Genomic DNA, 17,607 nt, shown 5'->3' with positions numbered 1-17,607 from the left:
CAGCTTTATTTTTCACCAGTCTATCCCTAGAGTTCTTGCCCTCATGAACTATTGTACTCCCTGAGCAAGCCCTGTTTCTTCATTAGGGAATTTGGAAATGCCATTCCTGGTGCCTAGACCACAGATCATACTACCACCCTGTGCCCGGGCCGCTTTGCCCGGCTAGCTGCTACTACCCACCCAGATATGCTGACGAGAACCTTCCTTCAGGAAGCCTTCCCTGACCTCTCAGGGTGGACGGACACTTCGGTTGTATGTCCCAGAGCCCTTCGTGCCTACCTCTCTTCTCTTTTTACTGTATCTTTGCCTCCCAAGGGCCTGGGGAGGTCCTAGCCACAAGCCCAGAAACGCTTGCCGTGCACATGAATGAGAAGGAAGAATGAGTTGCCCAAGGCCATACAACTGGTTAGATCAGAGCCACGCAGAACTAGGCTTTCAGACTTCCTTGTCTCCAGAGGTTTCTTGTCTTACCAGTGCTGGGTCTTTCTTAACTACAAGCAGGCAAGTTTGAAGTCTGTCTCCTATCCCACCATACACTCACCATTTTTAGCCTAATTCTTTGAGCTCCTCCAGACCGATTTGGACTGGTCCTTCCCATGCCAGCTCTTTGTGGATTGAGATTGCTTGCGTTAATTTGATTTTTACCACATTTAGTCTCGTTTGCCGTATCAAAATAACAATCCTTGATGCTCCTGAGGATTTTCTCGTCTCTTTGATTTTAAAGTCATTCCTTACGGGACAGCAGCAGGATGGCTGAACACTGACACCATTTTAGAACACGGGAAGCAGGAGGGCTATAGGAGAGTCTTGCTTTAATGCTAAGCTGCAGAATGACAGTTAAACCTTATTAAGGTCAAATGACCTTTTGCAGAGTGTCTGAGTTTTCTAAATGAGCCACAGCATTGAGTTCTGGTTAATTTTTATAACTTTTTTAATAGGACACATTAGCACTGTTATAAACCTTGTTAATTAAGCAATAATCTCAAACGCTCCCTCGCAGAGGGAGACATTCCCAGCAAGTGCAGGTGATTAATATCTAGACTCTAACAAAGCCTTTTAATCAACCTGAGGGGCCGTGCGGTGCTCCTGCCCCCAGGACACCAGAATGGTTGGGATTCCGGGGAGGACTCTTGTAAACCTTTCTCCATTCAGCCCTTTCTCTTCCTGCCTCTTCTGTGACCCCTGCCAGGGCTCCAAGGGCCATCACGTCCACCCTCCTTCTGTCTCCTCAGCCTCTGTCCCACCCTTCTGCCTTCCAGACAGCTGAAGACTTAGCACTGGAAGAATCTCCTTGGATTATGGGGTCTGCCATCCTACTTTCACAGATGGCAAACCTGAGACCCAGAGGGGTTACCACTTAGAGGTTACACAGCAACGAGGACAAGAGCCGGATTCGAACCCCTGAACTTTGAAATGGTTCACAGCTTAGGTTGCCTCCCTCACTTGATTCAGGTTCCAGCAAAGTCACTGTGAGTGTCTGCTTCCTCCTGGCCCAGGGCTGGAGTGGAACGTCCAGGCATTCCTGTCTGCGGGGGAGACACTGGTCCCAGTTTTATTAGACCATGGTCAGTGCTTGGAGAGAGAGAGAGCCAGCGAGAGCACAGAGGCTCTCAGCAGAGTGGGGTCTCCCAGCTCAGTCTGGGATGTCCCAGGGAGGCTGAATCTGGAAGAGTGAGTAAGGTTTAGGCAGCTGAAGGTTGGAGCCAGGCTAATCAAGGAAGAGACGATCAAAGACACTGATTTCTGGGATAGTCTGCAGCAGGAGGGAATTGCAGGTGGACCCAGCAGAAGGCAGGAGTGGAGAGAGATGGGGCCTCCTACCTTCTTGTCTCAGTCCCTGTGGAAAGGCGAAGACAAGATGAAGTGGAGATTAGCGGGCTTGGGAGTAGTCAGGGAACAGTGGAGGTCAACCAAAAGCATGTAAAGTCTTCTCTGTGCAGACCCCTTCTCCGTGGGGAGAGCGGGGTGCCCCGGACTCAGAACGCCTATGGCGCATGACCCTGCAGCATGGATGGTACCAGGAGGCAGGCTGGCTGCACACCCAGGAAGGGCTTGGCATTGGGGGCGGCAGCCGCGGACTCGGCCTGTACTCACCTCCTTTCTGTAGGCCTCTGCCTCCTCCTGCCGGTGGAGGGATCAGCACGTGGTAGGCCCTGCAGTCCCTTGGAGTGCTGACATTCTGCGTCTCCGGTAGGACTACCTGCTATGGGCTGGCCTGGTAGACAAGATTTTGTTTATCTTTCATAGCACTTCCTTAAGAGTGCGTCATCATGCCTGTTTTACAGGTCGGGAAGTGCAGGTTCAAAGAAGTTAAAATTCTTGTCCACGATTACGTACCCCAGTGGTACATTCCCATGCACTCCTCCAGTCCCCTCATGTCCCCTCCAGTTTCCTTGGAAAAATCTTCACTCATTCACTTAACACGTATTTGCATAACCTTGCCCCTCTGCAAACACTCTGCTAGGCCCTGGGAACAAACCACTGTAGCTACATAAAATACTTGTAACAACTCCATAGAGGTGCAGTGTTCCTTACTGTTTGAAGAAGGCTGGCAAAATGTTTATCTCACATGCTTCATGGCAGCCTTAAAAAAGATAACCTGTGCTTTGTTGTCCTTGGTTATGAGGTGAGGAATCTAGGGCAATGATTTGCCTCAGGTCCCCAGGCTAGGAAGTGGGCTGAAGTCAGGCTCCTTGTCAGACTTTGTCGGAGGCCTGCTCTTGGCTTCATCACATTGCAAATGTCAGACTCAGTAAGTGTGGCCGTCCTCAGCCTCAGTAGTAATCACCACGATGAGATACCACTTCGCACCCACCAGGCTGTCAAAACCTTAATAACCTGACAGTGTCAAGTGCTTTTGAAGACACGGAGCAACCAGTCCTTGCATACACTACTTTTAGGAGTGCCAGTCAGCGCAACCACTTTGGAAAGCAATTCACCAGGCATCACCTAGTAGAGTTGAGCATGCACATACCCTAGCATTCGGCAGTTCCACACAGAGGCCCGTGCTGGAGAATTTCCTGCACGTGCACTCCACAAGACACGTGCCAGGGTGTTGGTAATTGTAGAACACTGGACACAGTCCCGAGTATCCATTGACAATAAATGGATCAGCAAATGGTGGAATGGTCCTTTCAAGAGAATACTACCCGTCAGTGACAGTGAATGAGCAGCAGCTGCAGCCTTCCCCTTGGGTAAATCACGAAACCGTAATGTTGAGTGAAAAACAGAAAGTCAGAAAGATATGTAAGGTACAGATACCCTTGTAAAACAGTTAAAAAACGGAAGAGTAAACAATATGTTATTTAAGAATGTATACATATGTGATAAGACTAAAAGAAGAGAAAAAATTCAGGAGAGTGCTTCCCTCTGGTGAAGGTGGGCTTGGGAGGGGCATCCAGGGGCTTTGAAAGGACCAATAATGTCTTATTAAGCTGGGGCTGGGTAGTGGGCACATGGATATTGTATCGTTATTTTTAAAGTAGAGACCTACAGTTTATTCTTTTCTAAGTACACTTGTGATGAAAATTTAAAAATACAGCTGTGCCAGACACAAGACTTGGTATTTGGGAGGTATGTCAAGAGGCTCATTTTGTTTTTGCCCCCTTAAAAGATTGTACTCCAATCCACCATTAATCCTTGGCCATCTTGTTTCTTTCCCCTGTCTAGAGTGTTTGTATGACAGAATAGCACAAGAAACTGTGGATGAAACTGAAATTGCACAGAGACTCTCCAAAGTCAACAAGTACATCTGTGAAAAAATCATGGATATCAATAAATCCTGTAAAAATGAAGAACGAAGGGAAGCAAAATACAATTTGCAATAAACTTTGGATTTTTCATAAAGCCTTATCGTTTTCCTTGCGTGGCTTGTGATTTGCGGGCAATGGTGCTGTCCAGATCAGACCCCACCGTGTGTGGTGGGATGTGGGCAGGGAGCCAGCAGGTTTCCAGGGTCATCGGCTTACCCTGAACTTGGGACTCCCCATTCCAAAGAAGTCAGACGGATTTGCTGAGACTCAGGCAGCAACCTGGTGCCAGCGCCATTCTGGGGATGGGGAAAGCACTGTCTTTTCGGAGGGGGATAAAGTGTCTCTGAGTTGCCTATCACTTGACTAAGAATTTGAACTAATATTTTTACCATTCAAGGACTTCTATCTCTGTTCCTCTATTTTGTTCTATAATAAAGCTTCATTAATTCTTTGATGTAGACAATCATTATCCTCATTTTTTTAAGGATATCAAGTGTACAGAGGAGGCGACCAGTGTCCTTTGAGGGCGGAACATTCAGGCTGAAAGCAAGAAAATTCATAAGGGGTGTGGTTGCTGTCTGCAGATCTGAAGGGCTGTCTCGAAACCAGATTACTTTCTCTTACTTCAAGGGACAGATCTAGGACCAGACGCCTTTCTCACTCAAGATGATCTGAGATCCAGCTTCCTTGATAAATTGAATCCATCTCTGTGAAAGCGTGTAGGGGGTGGTAGTGTGAGATGTGGTCCAACGTTAACCTTCAGGAGGGGGGCAATGTCACCTTGTGTCAGTTCGTTTATCCTTTTATATCTCAAATGATCTTTCAAGTTACATAATTTTTATCTCATTCAGCAACTGCTTCGCTAAGGTGCCTGGTGCACAATCTGGCAAACCACATTCGATCTTCCTGTTGATTTGCACTTCGTGTAATGCCTGTGAAGTCAGCATGGTGTATTGGAAATGGCAGGGGTTTGGGGCTGAGCGCCTGGGTTCCAAGCCTGGCTCCCCTGCTTGCTTTGGGCTTAACCTAATCTCTTGAGTTTCCGTTTTCTGTTCCGTAAAAAGGAGGTGATATCTACCTTGCAGAGTTGCTATAAGAATTCTTTATCTATATATAAAGTGTTCAATAAATGTTGCCGATTATTATTTTCTTCATTTCTGGTTATTGGCTTTTAGGCATTGGTTGGAAAACTTCGGCCTCTGGTTTCTCTAATACTTTTTTTATCCACGAGACCATTGAAGGTCTATAAGCAAAAGGTCAGGGTGAGTGGGATGAGTAGGGGAGGTGGCTGCCTCTTTGAGGAATTTTATTTTAGTAAATAAAAGGATCCTTTGTAATGTAAAATATTGTATGCTTGATAGTAGGATGTGTAGATGTGAATTTCCTTTTATGGCATTTCCCCAACTTTCCACAAACTAGCAGTGCGACCTTGGGCTGACTGCTTAACTTCTCCGTGTCCTTATCAGTATAATGAGGAAAATAATGTCTACCTCACAGGCTGTATGGATAATTAAATAATAACAATAGACAATATGTGTCAGGACTTTTCTAAGTGTTTAACACAGTTTAACCTGTTTCACGAGTAAAGTACGTGACACTTGGTAGCAGCGTTCGATAAATTCATGCTATTAAAATGGGTTCACTTCAGTGGTGTGGGCATGAGTAGTGTGGAATGCATGAGAGACTGGGAAAAAGTATGCGTTATTCTTGAGCTCATCCCCCTTTTCCCCTAACCACGGCGAAGACACAGATGCCCAGAAGCTCTGTGCGTTTCCCTTCAAAGACTTACCATACGGTAACTGCTTTATAGGTGCTTTTAGATTAGTGGGGGGAATAGTCATGGAAATATATTTTAAAACGCTGTGAGAGATGTGAAAGTGCTTTGGGTAATGTACATTGCCTATAGTAGGGACAGAACAGGGTGTAAAATGGTCTGGGATCTGTGTTCAAATCCTGACTTTACCACTTCTGGCAAGGTCCTTTGGCCTCTCTGGGACTCATTTATTTTAAAGTGGAGATAACGATCCCTAACTCAGGGTTGTTGTGGAGAGTATTCCAGGTAATATCTGGGAAAGGGGCTCTGGAGATCTCAAAGAGCCACACAGATGTTAGTTACTTTTAGCTTATAAGGCAGAATAAAGTCAAAAGTGGATGTGACAAGGAAGGACATAGAGCCAATTCTGATGGGGAGTGGTTCATACCCTAGTTAGACTGAGATGGTTTTGAGCCCCTCTTGTGTACCGGGTGCCCTGTTACTGCTATACAGGGCAAGGCCATCATTCCTATACCTGCACAGATGAAGAACTGGGCTCAGAAAAGGCTAAATAGCGTGTTGGCCCAGGTCTCAGATTTGTCAGCAGTGGGGCCGGGTCAGAATCCAGGTCTGAGCAAAATCCGCCCTTTTACCTCTTCCCTGAAAGGTGAGTTGGATGTTAAGGCCTGGACTGAGACTAAGACCTGTAATTTCAGGGTATATTTAGAGAGACCCAACCTCAGTAACCAATGGAAATCGGTCTCATTAATTCAAGCCATTTGAAGGAACTATAGTACCATTTAAAAGGATTCACAGTTTTATTACCTTCAAATACACAAAATTCAAATTCATTTTGTGCACTAGAAAGTTTCCAGACAGGTCCAATATTCAGAATTTGCTGAGGCTTAAAATACAAACTTCTGGGCCATGGCTTAGTGAGCTTGAGTCAGTAAGTTTGAGATGAGGCTGGGAACGTGTATCTGACCACAAGCTCCTCTCGAATAGTATCAGTCCAGAAGTCATTAGAAGACCCGCTTTACTGAAGGAACAAGAGTGTTTCCTACATAAAAAGACATGCTCCTTCCCAAGTGCCTGAGGATACCGGAAACAGAATAAATTTTCTTTTAAATAGCTGAGGCTCCGACCCGAAAGCTTGTTTAGAGTCACTCTTTCCTGGTCACCGAGTGCCGTTCAGTTGGACACGATGCAGAAGGTGACTTTCAGTTTAGGCCCCAGTGAGCATCCCCTCACTTTCATACTTAGGTTCTTTCTTTCCATTCCTGTGACAGGCCAGTGAGTCATGGAGGACAGGACAGTCAGGACTGAATTGGCAGAGCCTGGCTGGATGGGGTTTGGGCACTGTCTTCAGAAGTCCTGGCAACAAGTTCTCGGTTACCAGACGAACCTAAAAGATGTGGCTTGTTTTTATTTTCTGGCAGAGGAACGAGTGTGAGTGACCGTTCTGTGCCTGTGGATTTCTTGGATGCATTTCAAATTATGACTTGGTTTTGTAGTTACAAAGAAATAAAAGCCACTTCACAGAAATTTTTGGAAAAATAGGGAAAAACATTCCAAATAGAGCTACCGCAAGCATCTCTTGTAGTCTCTTTTTAAATGCCTGAGTATGTATTTTGCATACCTGTGATCATAGCATATGATCAGGTTTGCATCCTTCCCTTTCCATTTATCATGTTTCCCTGCTGCTCTGTGAAACCTAACCATCCGTTCCAACATCCACCAAGTGGATGGATGTCAACCTATAGTGGAATAAACCATCTGCTGGGCTGTGGGGCTAAGGCAGAGGACAGCCAGCTCCTGAGAGGCACCACTGCACACACGGGTCCAGCGTAGGAGGCAGAGAGAGCCTGAGTCTAGAGGTCACCTCACTGGAGTTCAGTTCCCAACTCTTGCACTGACTGCGTCACCTGACCTGAGTTACGTCTTCCTGAACACCAGCTTCTTCATTTGCAAAATGGAGGAAATAACGTCCCATTATGGGGTTGTTAGAAGGACTGAGAATGTAATTAAAGTGCCAGGCCGGAGTGGATAAAGGGCTACCAGGGTGAGAGCTGACATTCCTCTCTTCTTCTCTCCCACACCCATTCAAGTCCTCCCCCGAGTGCCCCGGTCCATTCTCCAACCTGCTCAGACCTCTCACATGGTGACCTTGGCTTTCACACCTGCCTTAGGCCCTCCAGACAGCTTGAGTTTGTCCCACAGCACTGGGTGCTCATGGGCTTCCCCCACCCCCCACCTGCCCAGCACACCAAGCAAGCCCCTCCCTGCCTTTCGGCTCCCCTTGCCTGCCTCAGCCCCTAGCCCCACCATCCAGCTGCCCATTTGCCCTTCCTTGTCTTTTAGGTTGTTTATAAACAAAACTCAGGGGAAGATTTTTGTGTACACGGTTTTTTTTCCCCTTTATATTTTCTATCATTTTCTTAAGGTTGTTTTTACCTGAGTCAAAAGGAATGACATCTTTTTATCATTCTTGATACATAGAATGAATGTGACCATGTTTTAAATTATTTTGCCAACTTACTAGGTGAAAACTAGTACCTCATTATATTTTCTTTGATTATTTCTGTGATTGCACATTTCCCCAGAGTTTGGTTTCTTATTTTCAGTGAAAAAATAAAGGCTTAACCTGTAAGCATTTCCAGCAGAATCCATTTCATTTTCTGTGTTTAGTTTTCTTTGGACAAATGTGTTTACCTTGGACATATAATTTTTACTTTTATATCTGCAAATAGACATGTCAACGGATACTTTCATCACTTCTTTCAAAGGGATTGATCAGTGTGTGCCAAACAGCTTCATAGGCTCATGGAACTTCCGGGTCAAAAGTGAATTTGGAGGTCCTCTACCCAGATCTCCTATCCACTAAAAGCAAATGCTTTTATAGACCATGCTTGCATACCTTCAGGCATAGGGGAGTCATCTTCCTACCCAAGAGTCCATCCAATTATTCCTATCACTGAGATGTTCTTCTGTTGAGCTAAAAATCTACTTCCCTGAGACTTCTAAGGTCGTTCAAATTCTTTCCTCTGAAGTCACACACAACGCTTCTTGTTGTTGAGTTGAAGGTGGCAATTATGTCTCTTCACCAAGTAATAAGTAGTTCAAATTCTGTTTTACCATTTTCAGATAAGGGAGGCTACACAGGAAAGAGTGGAGCTTCTGGACTTAGCCCTGTGTTTGAATTCTGACCACCACTTACTAGTATGTGACCTTGAACAAGTGCTTAATCTCTCTTAGCTTCAGTTTTCTCATTTTTAAAATGGAAGCCTAGGGCGCCTGGGTGGCTCAGTTGGTTAAGCAACTGCCTTCGGCTTAGGTCATGATCCTGGAGTCCCAGGATCGAGTCCCGCATTGGGCTCCCTGCTCGGCAGGGAGTCTGCTTCTCCCTCTGACCATCTTCCCTCTAGTGCTCTGTCTCTCATTCTCTCTCTCTCTCTCAAATGAATAAATAAAATCTTAAAAAAAAAAAAATGGGAGCCTAATACCCACCTGCCAGGGTGTATCAAGGGCCATGTAAGATAATGTGAGTAAAGCAGCAAAGCATCCAGTATCTCTCAGTTAATCCTAAGACCTCTGACCATCCTGGTTACTCTTCTATGGTTGTGTCCCTAAAAGATAGGGTTCAAGACTGGATAGGTACTCTAGGAGGGGTCTGAGTGGCACTAACTAGAGCAGGTTGTCACCTCTTATGCTAGCATATCTCTGTCAATGTGGCCTAATCCTGAACTAGCATTTCCTGTGATAGAATTGTCTCCTGTGGAGTGTATGGACACCAAACTTTACCCTGCTTTCTCTTTTTCACTAACACAATACGTGTCCCTTTAGTTCACAGTGTTATAAGAGGGACGTAGTTCTTGGAGCCAGAGAAACTTACACAAAATTCAGATCCTGATTTCACTCCTTGTTGGATTAGAGGAAATTGGCCAAATTTATGATGTCCCCCACCTTGTCCTTTATGCAGTTGTTCCGGGGGTCATACTGACCTGCCACTATGCCATCCTAGTTCCAGGCTTCAGTGTAGTGCTTCTTTTTGTTCCCTTTTCCTTCCCTTTTTCCCTTTAGCAGCTCTTTATCACACCCCACCCATTCAAGTGTGTGTTCTTTTTTTTTTTAAGGTTTTATTTATTTATTTGAGAGAGAGAAAGAGTGTGAGCAGGGGGAGGGGCAGAGGGACAAGCAGATTCCCCACTGAGTAGGGAGCCCTGACACGGGGCTTGATCCCAGGACCTTGAGATCATGACCTAAGCCAAAGGCAGATGCTTAACTGACTGAGCCACCCAGGCACCCTTCAAGGCTGTGTTCCTAGATATATTTCTTAAATGAAATACAGGACTTTGCATTTATCCCTCTTCCATTTCATCTTATTGGTTTCAGCCCAACATTCCAGCTGGTTGAGATCTTCTTTTCCATTTGTGTTTAAAATACAAAACAGAATTTGAGGAAAGCCAAAGCCAAAAAAGAAAATCCAGCCATAATCCCAAGAACCAAGCCCAACTGCGCGTCACTCCTGGGGGCCCCTCCTGTCTGTCCATGGGCAACACCTCTTTGTTCCCGGTGGTTGGCCAGCCTCCCGTGACCCTGCCTTGCTCGTCCAACATCATGTGACCAACATTTCCCCCCTCTGCTGCCTGATTTGCATAGCTACCATTTTAATGCCCTTCCTGGTATTGAGCTGTGAATACCTTCTTATCTCTTGTGTGTGTTTTGTTGTCTCTAGTGTCTTGCTATTAGAGATAATGCTGCCATGATCGTTTATGGTTATTTGTTTCTTAAATTCCCAGGACTGAGCTAACTGGGTTAAAGGGCAAGAACATTTTATAGTCCTTTCCATGTGTTGTTGTATGGTTTTCCAAAAGGTTCAGCCATGTCTCAAGCAGGGTAGACATGCATGTGTTTTTGGAATTTTTAAAGAAGCATGGTGAATTAACTTTCTATATAGATGTACCTTTTCAACTCCTTTCTAGGCGAATTGTCTGGGTATGCATTTGGATATGTGAGATCCCTATGGAATTTGATTTTATGATATGCCCTTTCTCCTAGTTTTATAGTATATACATATGATATTTTGTGTCCTAGACAAAATTATCAATAATAATGCTTAGTTCAGTGAAAAGGAAAGAGCCATGTGGTCCTCCACTAAAGACCCTCTTCTCATTACAAATTAGCCTCTTCGGAGCTAGGTTATTCTAGTAGCTAGAACTCCTCTGTCTGGTGAGATCATGCAACGGCTCTAAGAGCTTCTACCTGAAGGATGGAATGACTGTCAGTTGACCATTTGTGTGTCAGTCCATCCCTCCCTCCATTCATTTTACATGTGCTGAATGTCTAGCCTGTGCCCAGCACTCTGACAGGCACTGCTGGTCAGGTCCAAGCAGGAAGTCACACCTCAAGTGTGGCTCCAAACTATGTGTTCTTTCCACTGGTCCAGAAGGTATTCTTTCAGCCCCATCCAATCTGACACCTGAGGATATGGGCATGTACTATTTCATTAACTGAAGAGGAGAGAGGTTCTGTATTCTAGCCTCACCGTCTGTATCCAGAAGTTTCCCCCATCAGTAATTAATGGAATTTATTCAGTCATTCAACAAATATTTATTGGGTGCCTACTATGTGTCAGTCACTGGTCTAAATGCACAAAGGGCTTAAACTCCAGCAGACGTGGAAAGGGATGGAGAGGAAGATAAACAGTAAACATAATAAATAAGAAAATTGCAGAAGGTAGTGAGCACCCCGAGGAAAGGAAAAGCAGTGTGGAGTCAGGGAGACTGTGTGCGGGGGGGTGAGGGAAGGCTGGCCTATCAGTGGGGTGCTGGGGGAGGCTCGTCCAGACGGTGAGGTCTGAGCAGAGAGCCCAAGGCGCTGAGGTTGTCAGCATGGGGTGGGCAGCCCTGCAGGACCCTTGCCATGGGAGCTGGAGGGATCCCAGTGGCAGGAAGTGAGGGGCATTAAATATGTCCTGTCTGCCTGGAGCCTCGGTTTTACTCTCAGATGAGAGGAAGGGAGTGGAGGAGAGGAGGAAAGGTGGATTTTAACTGGTACTTGAAGACACTGTATGTAGCAACCAGCAGGATCCTAGCATAGAGGAAGCATTTTCATGAAGAAAATGAAACAGGAGACTTCAAAAAAGATGGGCACTTGAAGGAGGTGGTGGTGAAGAGCTGCTCCCACCGACACCCTCCCTCCGGTCCCTCTGGGAAGCTAGGGGTCCCTTGCTCTGGACAGGGTCGGGGTGCTGGGAGCCAGGCGGTCCTAGGTTTGAATCCACGGCCCCTCTCCTGCTACATGAGTCCCATGGGTTCCTGAGCTTCTGTTTCCACATCAGAAAAACGAGAACGGTAGTTCTCACTCTATAGTATTGTTGGGAGGACAAAATGAAGAAGCACACAAGCCAGCTCCTGACAGAAACGTGGGTCCCGGGGTGGTGCTCGGCTGCTGGCACCCAGACCGCATGTGGGAGCAAAGGGATCCTTTCACGGATGTGTCCTGTCGCTGGACGTGGTGATATGGACGCCGGGCATGCTGACTAGCTCTGAGACTTGGCAAGCCATCTCTCTCTCTCTCTGCCTCTCTTCGCCCCTATAGTACAGCACCAAAAACACTGTCTCTGAGGGTTTGCTCTGGTGAAATCCCAAGTGAAAGTGTGTGAGCAGGGGCCTGGCCCTGAATAGGTCCTGGCTAAATCCATGTCCTTTTGCTGGTGTAACACCTCAAGTCCCTGGCGGGGCGTGCACCTGTCGTCACCTCCACAGGCACGGCACCCACCCTTTGCACAGTAAAACTTAGAGCACCAGTTCTATCTAATGAAGGATTATCTAGATGCTATAGACTCTCGGCCTGTGTCTCAGCCCAGGGGTTTCTAAAAAGAGCAAAATGATCACTCCCAGCATGGGGGGCCTGGGTCCAGTGACTAGCTGCTCATTGGATGAATGAATGAGTGAATGAATGAATGGCTTTATTATTATTACATTGATTAATAATATGAAAGACTCACAGACATTACTGCTTGTGAGTCCTCATAGCAGTTCTCTGTTGTGTCTTTATTTGGAAGATAAGGGAACAGGCTATAAAGAAGGGTAATTTGAATTTCCTGAGTTACCTAGTTAATGGGTGGAACTTAAACCCAAGTCTCCTGAGGCAAGATCCAATGCTCTTTCCTCTCTATCAGTGGTTCTAAAACTTCAGCCTGCTTCAGAATTTCCTGCAGGGCTTGTTGAAACCCAGATCACAGGTCCTGCCCCAGAGTTTCCGATTCAGCAAGTCTGGCGTGAGGCTCAGGAATTTACCTTTCCATCTAGCTCTCAGGGTGATGCCCATGCTGCCGGTCTGGGGACCACACTTTGAGAATCACCGGTCTAAACAAAGGCACTTTCCCACATTAGAATTATGTTAAGTGGCATGTAATTACATCTTGGTGATTTCTTACTAATGTGCCAGGACCAGCAGAAGCTGTTGATCGAGAGCAAGAAGGATGGGCAGAGTGCCTGAGCCTCACAGCCAACTCCGCAGCCAAGTGCTTAGTGACTCCGGAAGTGAGTCTCACTACTTTGAGACTCACTTAGCCGTGTGGAAAATGGTATTTTCCATCTGCCTTCCAGGGGTGGTGGTAGATTGGATGATGAGGTGGTAGATTGGAAGAGGGACTATTTCAAGGAATCAGTAGGGCAAAGCCTCCCTGCTTCAGTCATCTACTGTGCCCATTTCCAGGTGTCAGGGACATGAAACAAAGAAAGAGCCAGACCCCCACATCCTCCCTCTGCACCAACACCCTCCTGCCCCACACAGTAACCAGAACTATTGACAGGTACCTACATTGAGTTGTGGATTTTCTCTCTGTGTTCTTGTTCCTGAACAATTCACAAACTCTATCATAATTACATTCACTATCCACTTTAGCATCTTGGTTTCTCTTCTGTTCAATGATGTATTCCAAGTACCTGGCACATAGTATACACTCACTAAAAAAGTATTGAATAAATAAATGCAAAGTCAAAGACTCCATAGGAGGCTGTGGCCCCAATCCAGACCTGAACTAAAACAAGGACCCCAAAGTTGGAGGAAGAGGAATGGAGCAGAGACAAATCTAGGAGTCATTGCGACTCAATCCCTGCGCAGAAAGGACAGGCCTGTTCCTTAGCTCCTGCCTAGGGGCAGGCCACGGGTGTTCCTGATCAGGCCAGTAGTGTTATGGGAAGAAAGAGGTAATAAATGTTCAGGGCCTGGGCCACTCCCACACAGAGTCTTCTGTGGGAAGAATCTGGACAAGGGATCCTCCTCACCCCCTGGAATGGGCACCTGAAATTTTCCAGAAACTTTTAGTGAGCCCAGATTGCCAGCAATCACACTGGACACCCCTGAACTCATGGTAGCTGCCATCAGAGAAGCTACACAAGGACCAAACACAGGGTAGCTTTCTCCCCAGCGCAGTTCTCACTCACGGCCATCTGCAGCCCTGTCCAGACCTCAGCAGAGATGGGATTTTCATGCTGGGAAGATTCCGGGGGCTTTAGGGTCTGAGTTGCAGACCCAGCCACAGGAGCTGCAGGGATTTGTTTATACTATGCCTGCCCCAACCCCACCCTTACGTACACCTTTCCCTGGTCTGGAGAACGGCGACTCTACTGAAACAGTCTTCTGAAACCAAGGATGTGTCAGGCTTGTTTTAAATTGCCTTGTGCCTCTCCTGGTCTATCAGCCTGGATTGTCACTGTGCACCCATCTTTCTTGCTGGACTGTGAGCACGCAAAGGGGCCACCATGTGTTCCTCCTTGAGTCCCTGAGCCCAGCACAGGGCGGGGCACAGATGCAATCCTGGCCTCTGATGACCAAAGGCTGTGCCAAACCGGCAGTCCCTTCCGCCTGGAGGTTTAAGGCTTTGCTGGATCAAGAAAGCCCTTCACGAGAACGTCATGAGACCTCCCTGGCCTTGTTCCCCCAGGATAGGGCACCACCGAGTCAAGAAAGAAGGAAAGGATTTGGCAGTGGTGAAGTCTGAGGAGTCTGACTTTACACTGGCTGGGGCTGTGTGCGGGCTCCGCCACTCGCATCCATGTGACCTTGAGTGAGTTCTTTAATTGGTCTGGACCCTAGTTTGCTTCTCATAAAATGGGGGGTCTCGGGTTCCCGTGAGCATTCAGTGAATATCTATAAGCACTTAGAACTGCACCGGACACACAGTCAGCACTATGTAAATGTTCACCGTCATTGTGAGCAGGGCTCAGGGGGTGGGAGAGGGTAGACGTTTCAAGGATTGAAGGTAAAGTTGGTATTGAGAGAGGAGGCAGGAGAGGGAGGTAGGTGTAAGACGGTGGAGGGCTTTGGCCCCAGGCTGAGCGCCGGCTTCTGAAGACCATAGACAGCTGCTGAAAAATCAGGCCAGCGTCAGTGTGGTGGGTGGCTTGGGGAGAGAGAAGAGTCCAGGAGATTTTTGGAGTAACCCAGGTGAGCAACGATGAGCAGATGCCCACTGTCCTTCCTCCTTGACTGTTGGCACTTCCAGGCGGGAACCAGGCTGCGAGCACCATCATGCAGCGGTCCAGGTGGGAAGTGCACAGGGCACCTGTGTCCAGAGCAGCCCCTCCTTCGTGCAGCCCCACTGCTCTGGGACTCCCGCGCAGGGCAGGCCCTCCTCGTGGGGGCTCAGCCCCTGCAGAGGCAACAGCGCCCGATGGGGAGATGAACCGTGTCCAGGGATGGGGCCAACTAAGCCTGGATATGACTCTGTGTCATGCCATGGAAACAGCATCGGTGTGGAGCCGGCCCGGGTTTGAACCTTTCCTCCACCACTTTTGAGTAACATGACCTTGGACAACCTTCTGGGTCCTCAGATTTATTAGCCATGTAGAAAGAATACCATCAGCACTATCTTCAGGCTTTTGTATGAAGTGCTGGGCACACAGGGCTCACTGACAGGCACTGCCCGCCCCTCAGCCTGACGAAGCAGGGAGCCAGGATGGCGCGCTCCGCCTGTGGGGCTTTGAGGCTGGCTCGTCCTTCTGTGAGCCTTAGTTCCCCCATGTTTATTTTTTTTCTTGAATAAATTTGACACGTAACATCGTGGGAGTTTAAGGTATACGGTGTGTTACTTTGAAACGGGTATAGGTTATACTATGATCACCCATGTAGGAGTATTTATCACGTTACATACTTACAGTCCGATATTATTGTCTATATTCATTCTACTGTGCATTAGATCTCCACACCTTCTTCACTACCCATTACAAGCCCGTTTCCTCAGTTACAGTGCCCGAGACCTGGAGTCTTCCTGCTCCCCCTGCCCCTCCTCCCAGCCTGTGACACATTCTTTCCCCAAACGGGTGCAAAGCCCCTGGCCCTGGATATGAAAAATGAGAGCCGTTCACTACTGAAAAGCTATCATTGTGGGTAGAAGGGAGGCCGTAGTTCCTCTTTCCGATGGCTCTTTAAATTATTTTCATTTTGCTGACTTGGCACTTTTGTGAGCTAAGGAGCTTTGGGAGGCCATTTAAGCAGAAAGCCTCATTGGCTTCAATCTCTTCGGGGGGGGGGGGCGGGGCGGGGATTTAACCCTTCGTAGCCCAGCCTGGTGCTGCCTTCCTCAGGGCCCAGGGGGATAGGTGGGGCATGGAGCTTTGCAGGGTGGGGCAGCCCTCCACAGAGCCTGGTCCAAGACTGAGCACCCCACATACCTGGAGATTTCCAGTGTCAGCCCATTAAAGACACAGAGGAAATAGAGACTATGGCCAGATTTGAAGGTGGGTTGGGCTCTCCTGGTTTTTAAATTATGATTATAAGGTGGCTTCTTTTCTTTTTCTTTTGTCTTTAAGACTGAGCTTTTGGCGTTTGTTGGGGGGGACTGGTCACTTTTTTTTAAATTTGAATTTAATTACTTAAGATACAGTGCAATATTGGTTTCTGGAGTAGAACTCAGTGATTCATCACTTACATACAACACCCAGTGCTCAACATAACAAGTGCCCTCTTTAATACCCATCACTCATCTAGCCAATCCCCCATCCACTTCCCTCCATCAACCCTCAGTTTGTTTTCTATCTTTAAAATTTCTTTGGGGTTTGGGTGCCTGGGTGGCTCAGTTGGTTGAGCGACTGCCTTCGGCTCAGGTCATGATCCTGGAGTCCCGGGATCGAGTCCCACATCGGGCTCCCTGCTCAGCAGGGAGTCTGCTTCTCCCTCTGACCCTCTTTCCTCTCGTGCTCTCTATCTCTCATTCTCTCTCTCTCAAATAAATAAATAAAATCTTTAAAAAAAATTTCTTTGGGGTTTGTTTCTCTCTCTCCTTTTTTCTCTTTTCCCCACATCCCGTATGTCTATCCATTTTCTTTCTTAAATTCCATGTATGAGTGAGATCATATGGTATTTGTCTTTCTCTGATTAACTTATTTCATTTAGCAAAATATACTCTAGCTCCAACCACATCGTTGCAAATGGCATCATTCTTTTTGATAGCTGAGTAATATTCCATTGTGTATATTTATCCATTCATCTAAGACTGAGCTTTTGATCCAGACTTCCTTACTCAGAGCGAGAAGGGCAGCCAACAAGAGCATGTGATGCCTCCCCCACACATTTCCCCTGCCCAGGGCCAAGAGATCTTTCCAGTGGCTTGGCTGAGCTCCTCCTCTGTTGGTCAGGATCCACACTGTCACTTGTTGTGACATTTAATCGTCACAACAAGAATATTTCAAAATCAGCTTTACTGTCTTTATTTCTCCTGATGAGGACGCTGCAGCCCAGAGAGATTAGCTTTTTTGCACATTGTCACACAGCTAATAAGTGAGAGCATCAGGATTCAAATCCAGGTCCTTCGGAGACAGAGCCCGCTGTTCTTTCTTCATGGCCTCAGTGCCTTCTAGTAATCACATGACTGTGAGCAGGCTGGGTGCCCCCAGACCCTGCCCTCTGGGACAGAGTTAGAGGACTGCTCGTCTCGCCCTAGTTGGGGCTGAAGTATGGCCATGTGGCAAGGTTCCCCTCCACTGTATGAGTTTCCCTGGTATAGCAGTGGGGATGGTAGAAAGACGGAAGCAAACGTCCCGCAGCAGGATAACTGTACGTGCGCACATACACGTAGCCCTGATTTTTTTCCTA

The 17,607-nt window shown here is 47.1% G+C and overlaps 1 protein-coding gene across 8 annotated transcripts in view; it reads left to right on the top strand.

Moving 5' to 3' along the window:
* The window catches only part of LOC113933182 (BEN domain-containing protein 5), a 1,542,215-nt gene that overhangs the window by 1,341,326 nt on the left and 183,282 nt on the right, over nucleotides 1-17,607 (top strand). Inside the window, exon 6 of one of the 8 annotated variants that reach the window (XM_027613074.2) lies at nucleotides 3,670-4,215. The exons of the other annotated variants lie outside the window; for them this stretch is intronic. Within the exon in view, the coding sequence (XP_027468875.1) occupies nucleotides 3,670-3,827 (158 nt within the window). The 3' untranslated portion in view covers nucleotides 3,828-4,215. Of the gene's footprint in view, nucleotides 1-3,669; nucleotides 4,216-17,607 lie in introns of those variants that run through there. 8 annotated transcript variants of the gene reach the window in all.

The sequence above is a fragment of the Zalophus californianus genome, chromosome 4 (genome assembly GCF_009762305.2).
Source record: "Zalophus californianus isolate mZalCal1 chromosome 4, mZalCal1.pri.v2, whole genome shotgun sequence".
Lineage (NCBI taxonomy): Eukaryota > Metazoa > Chordata > Mammalia > Carnivora > Otariidae > Zalophus > Zalophus californianus.
Note: the sequence above shows the minus strand (reverse complement) of the source record. Positions and strands in the feature narration are given on the sequence as shown.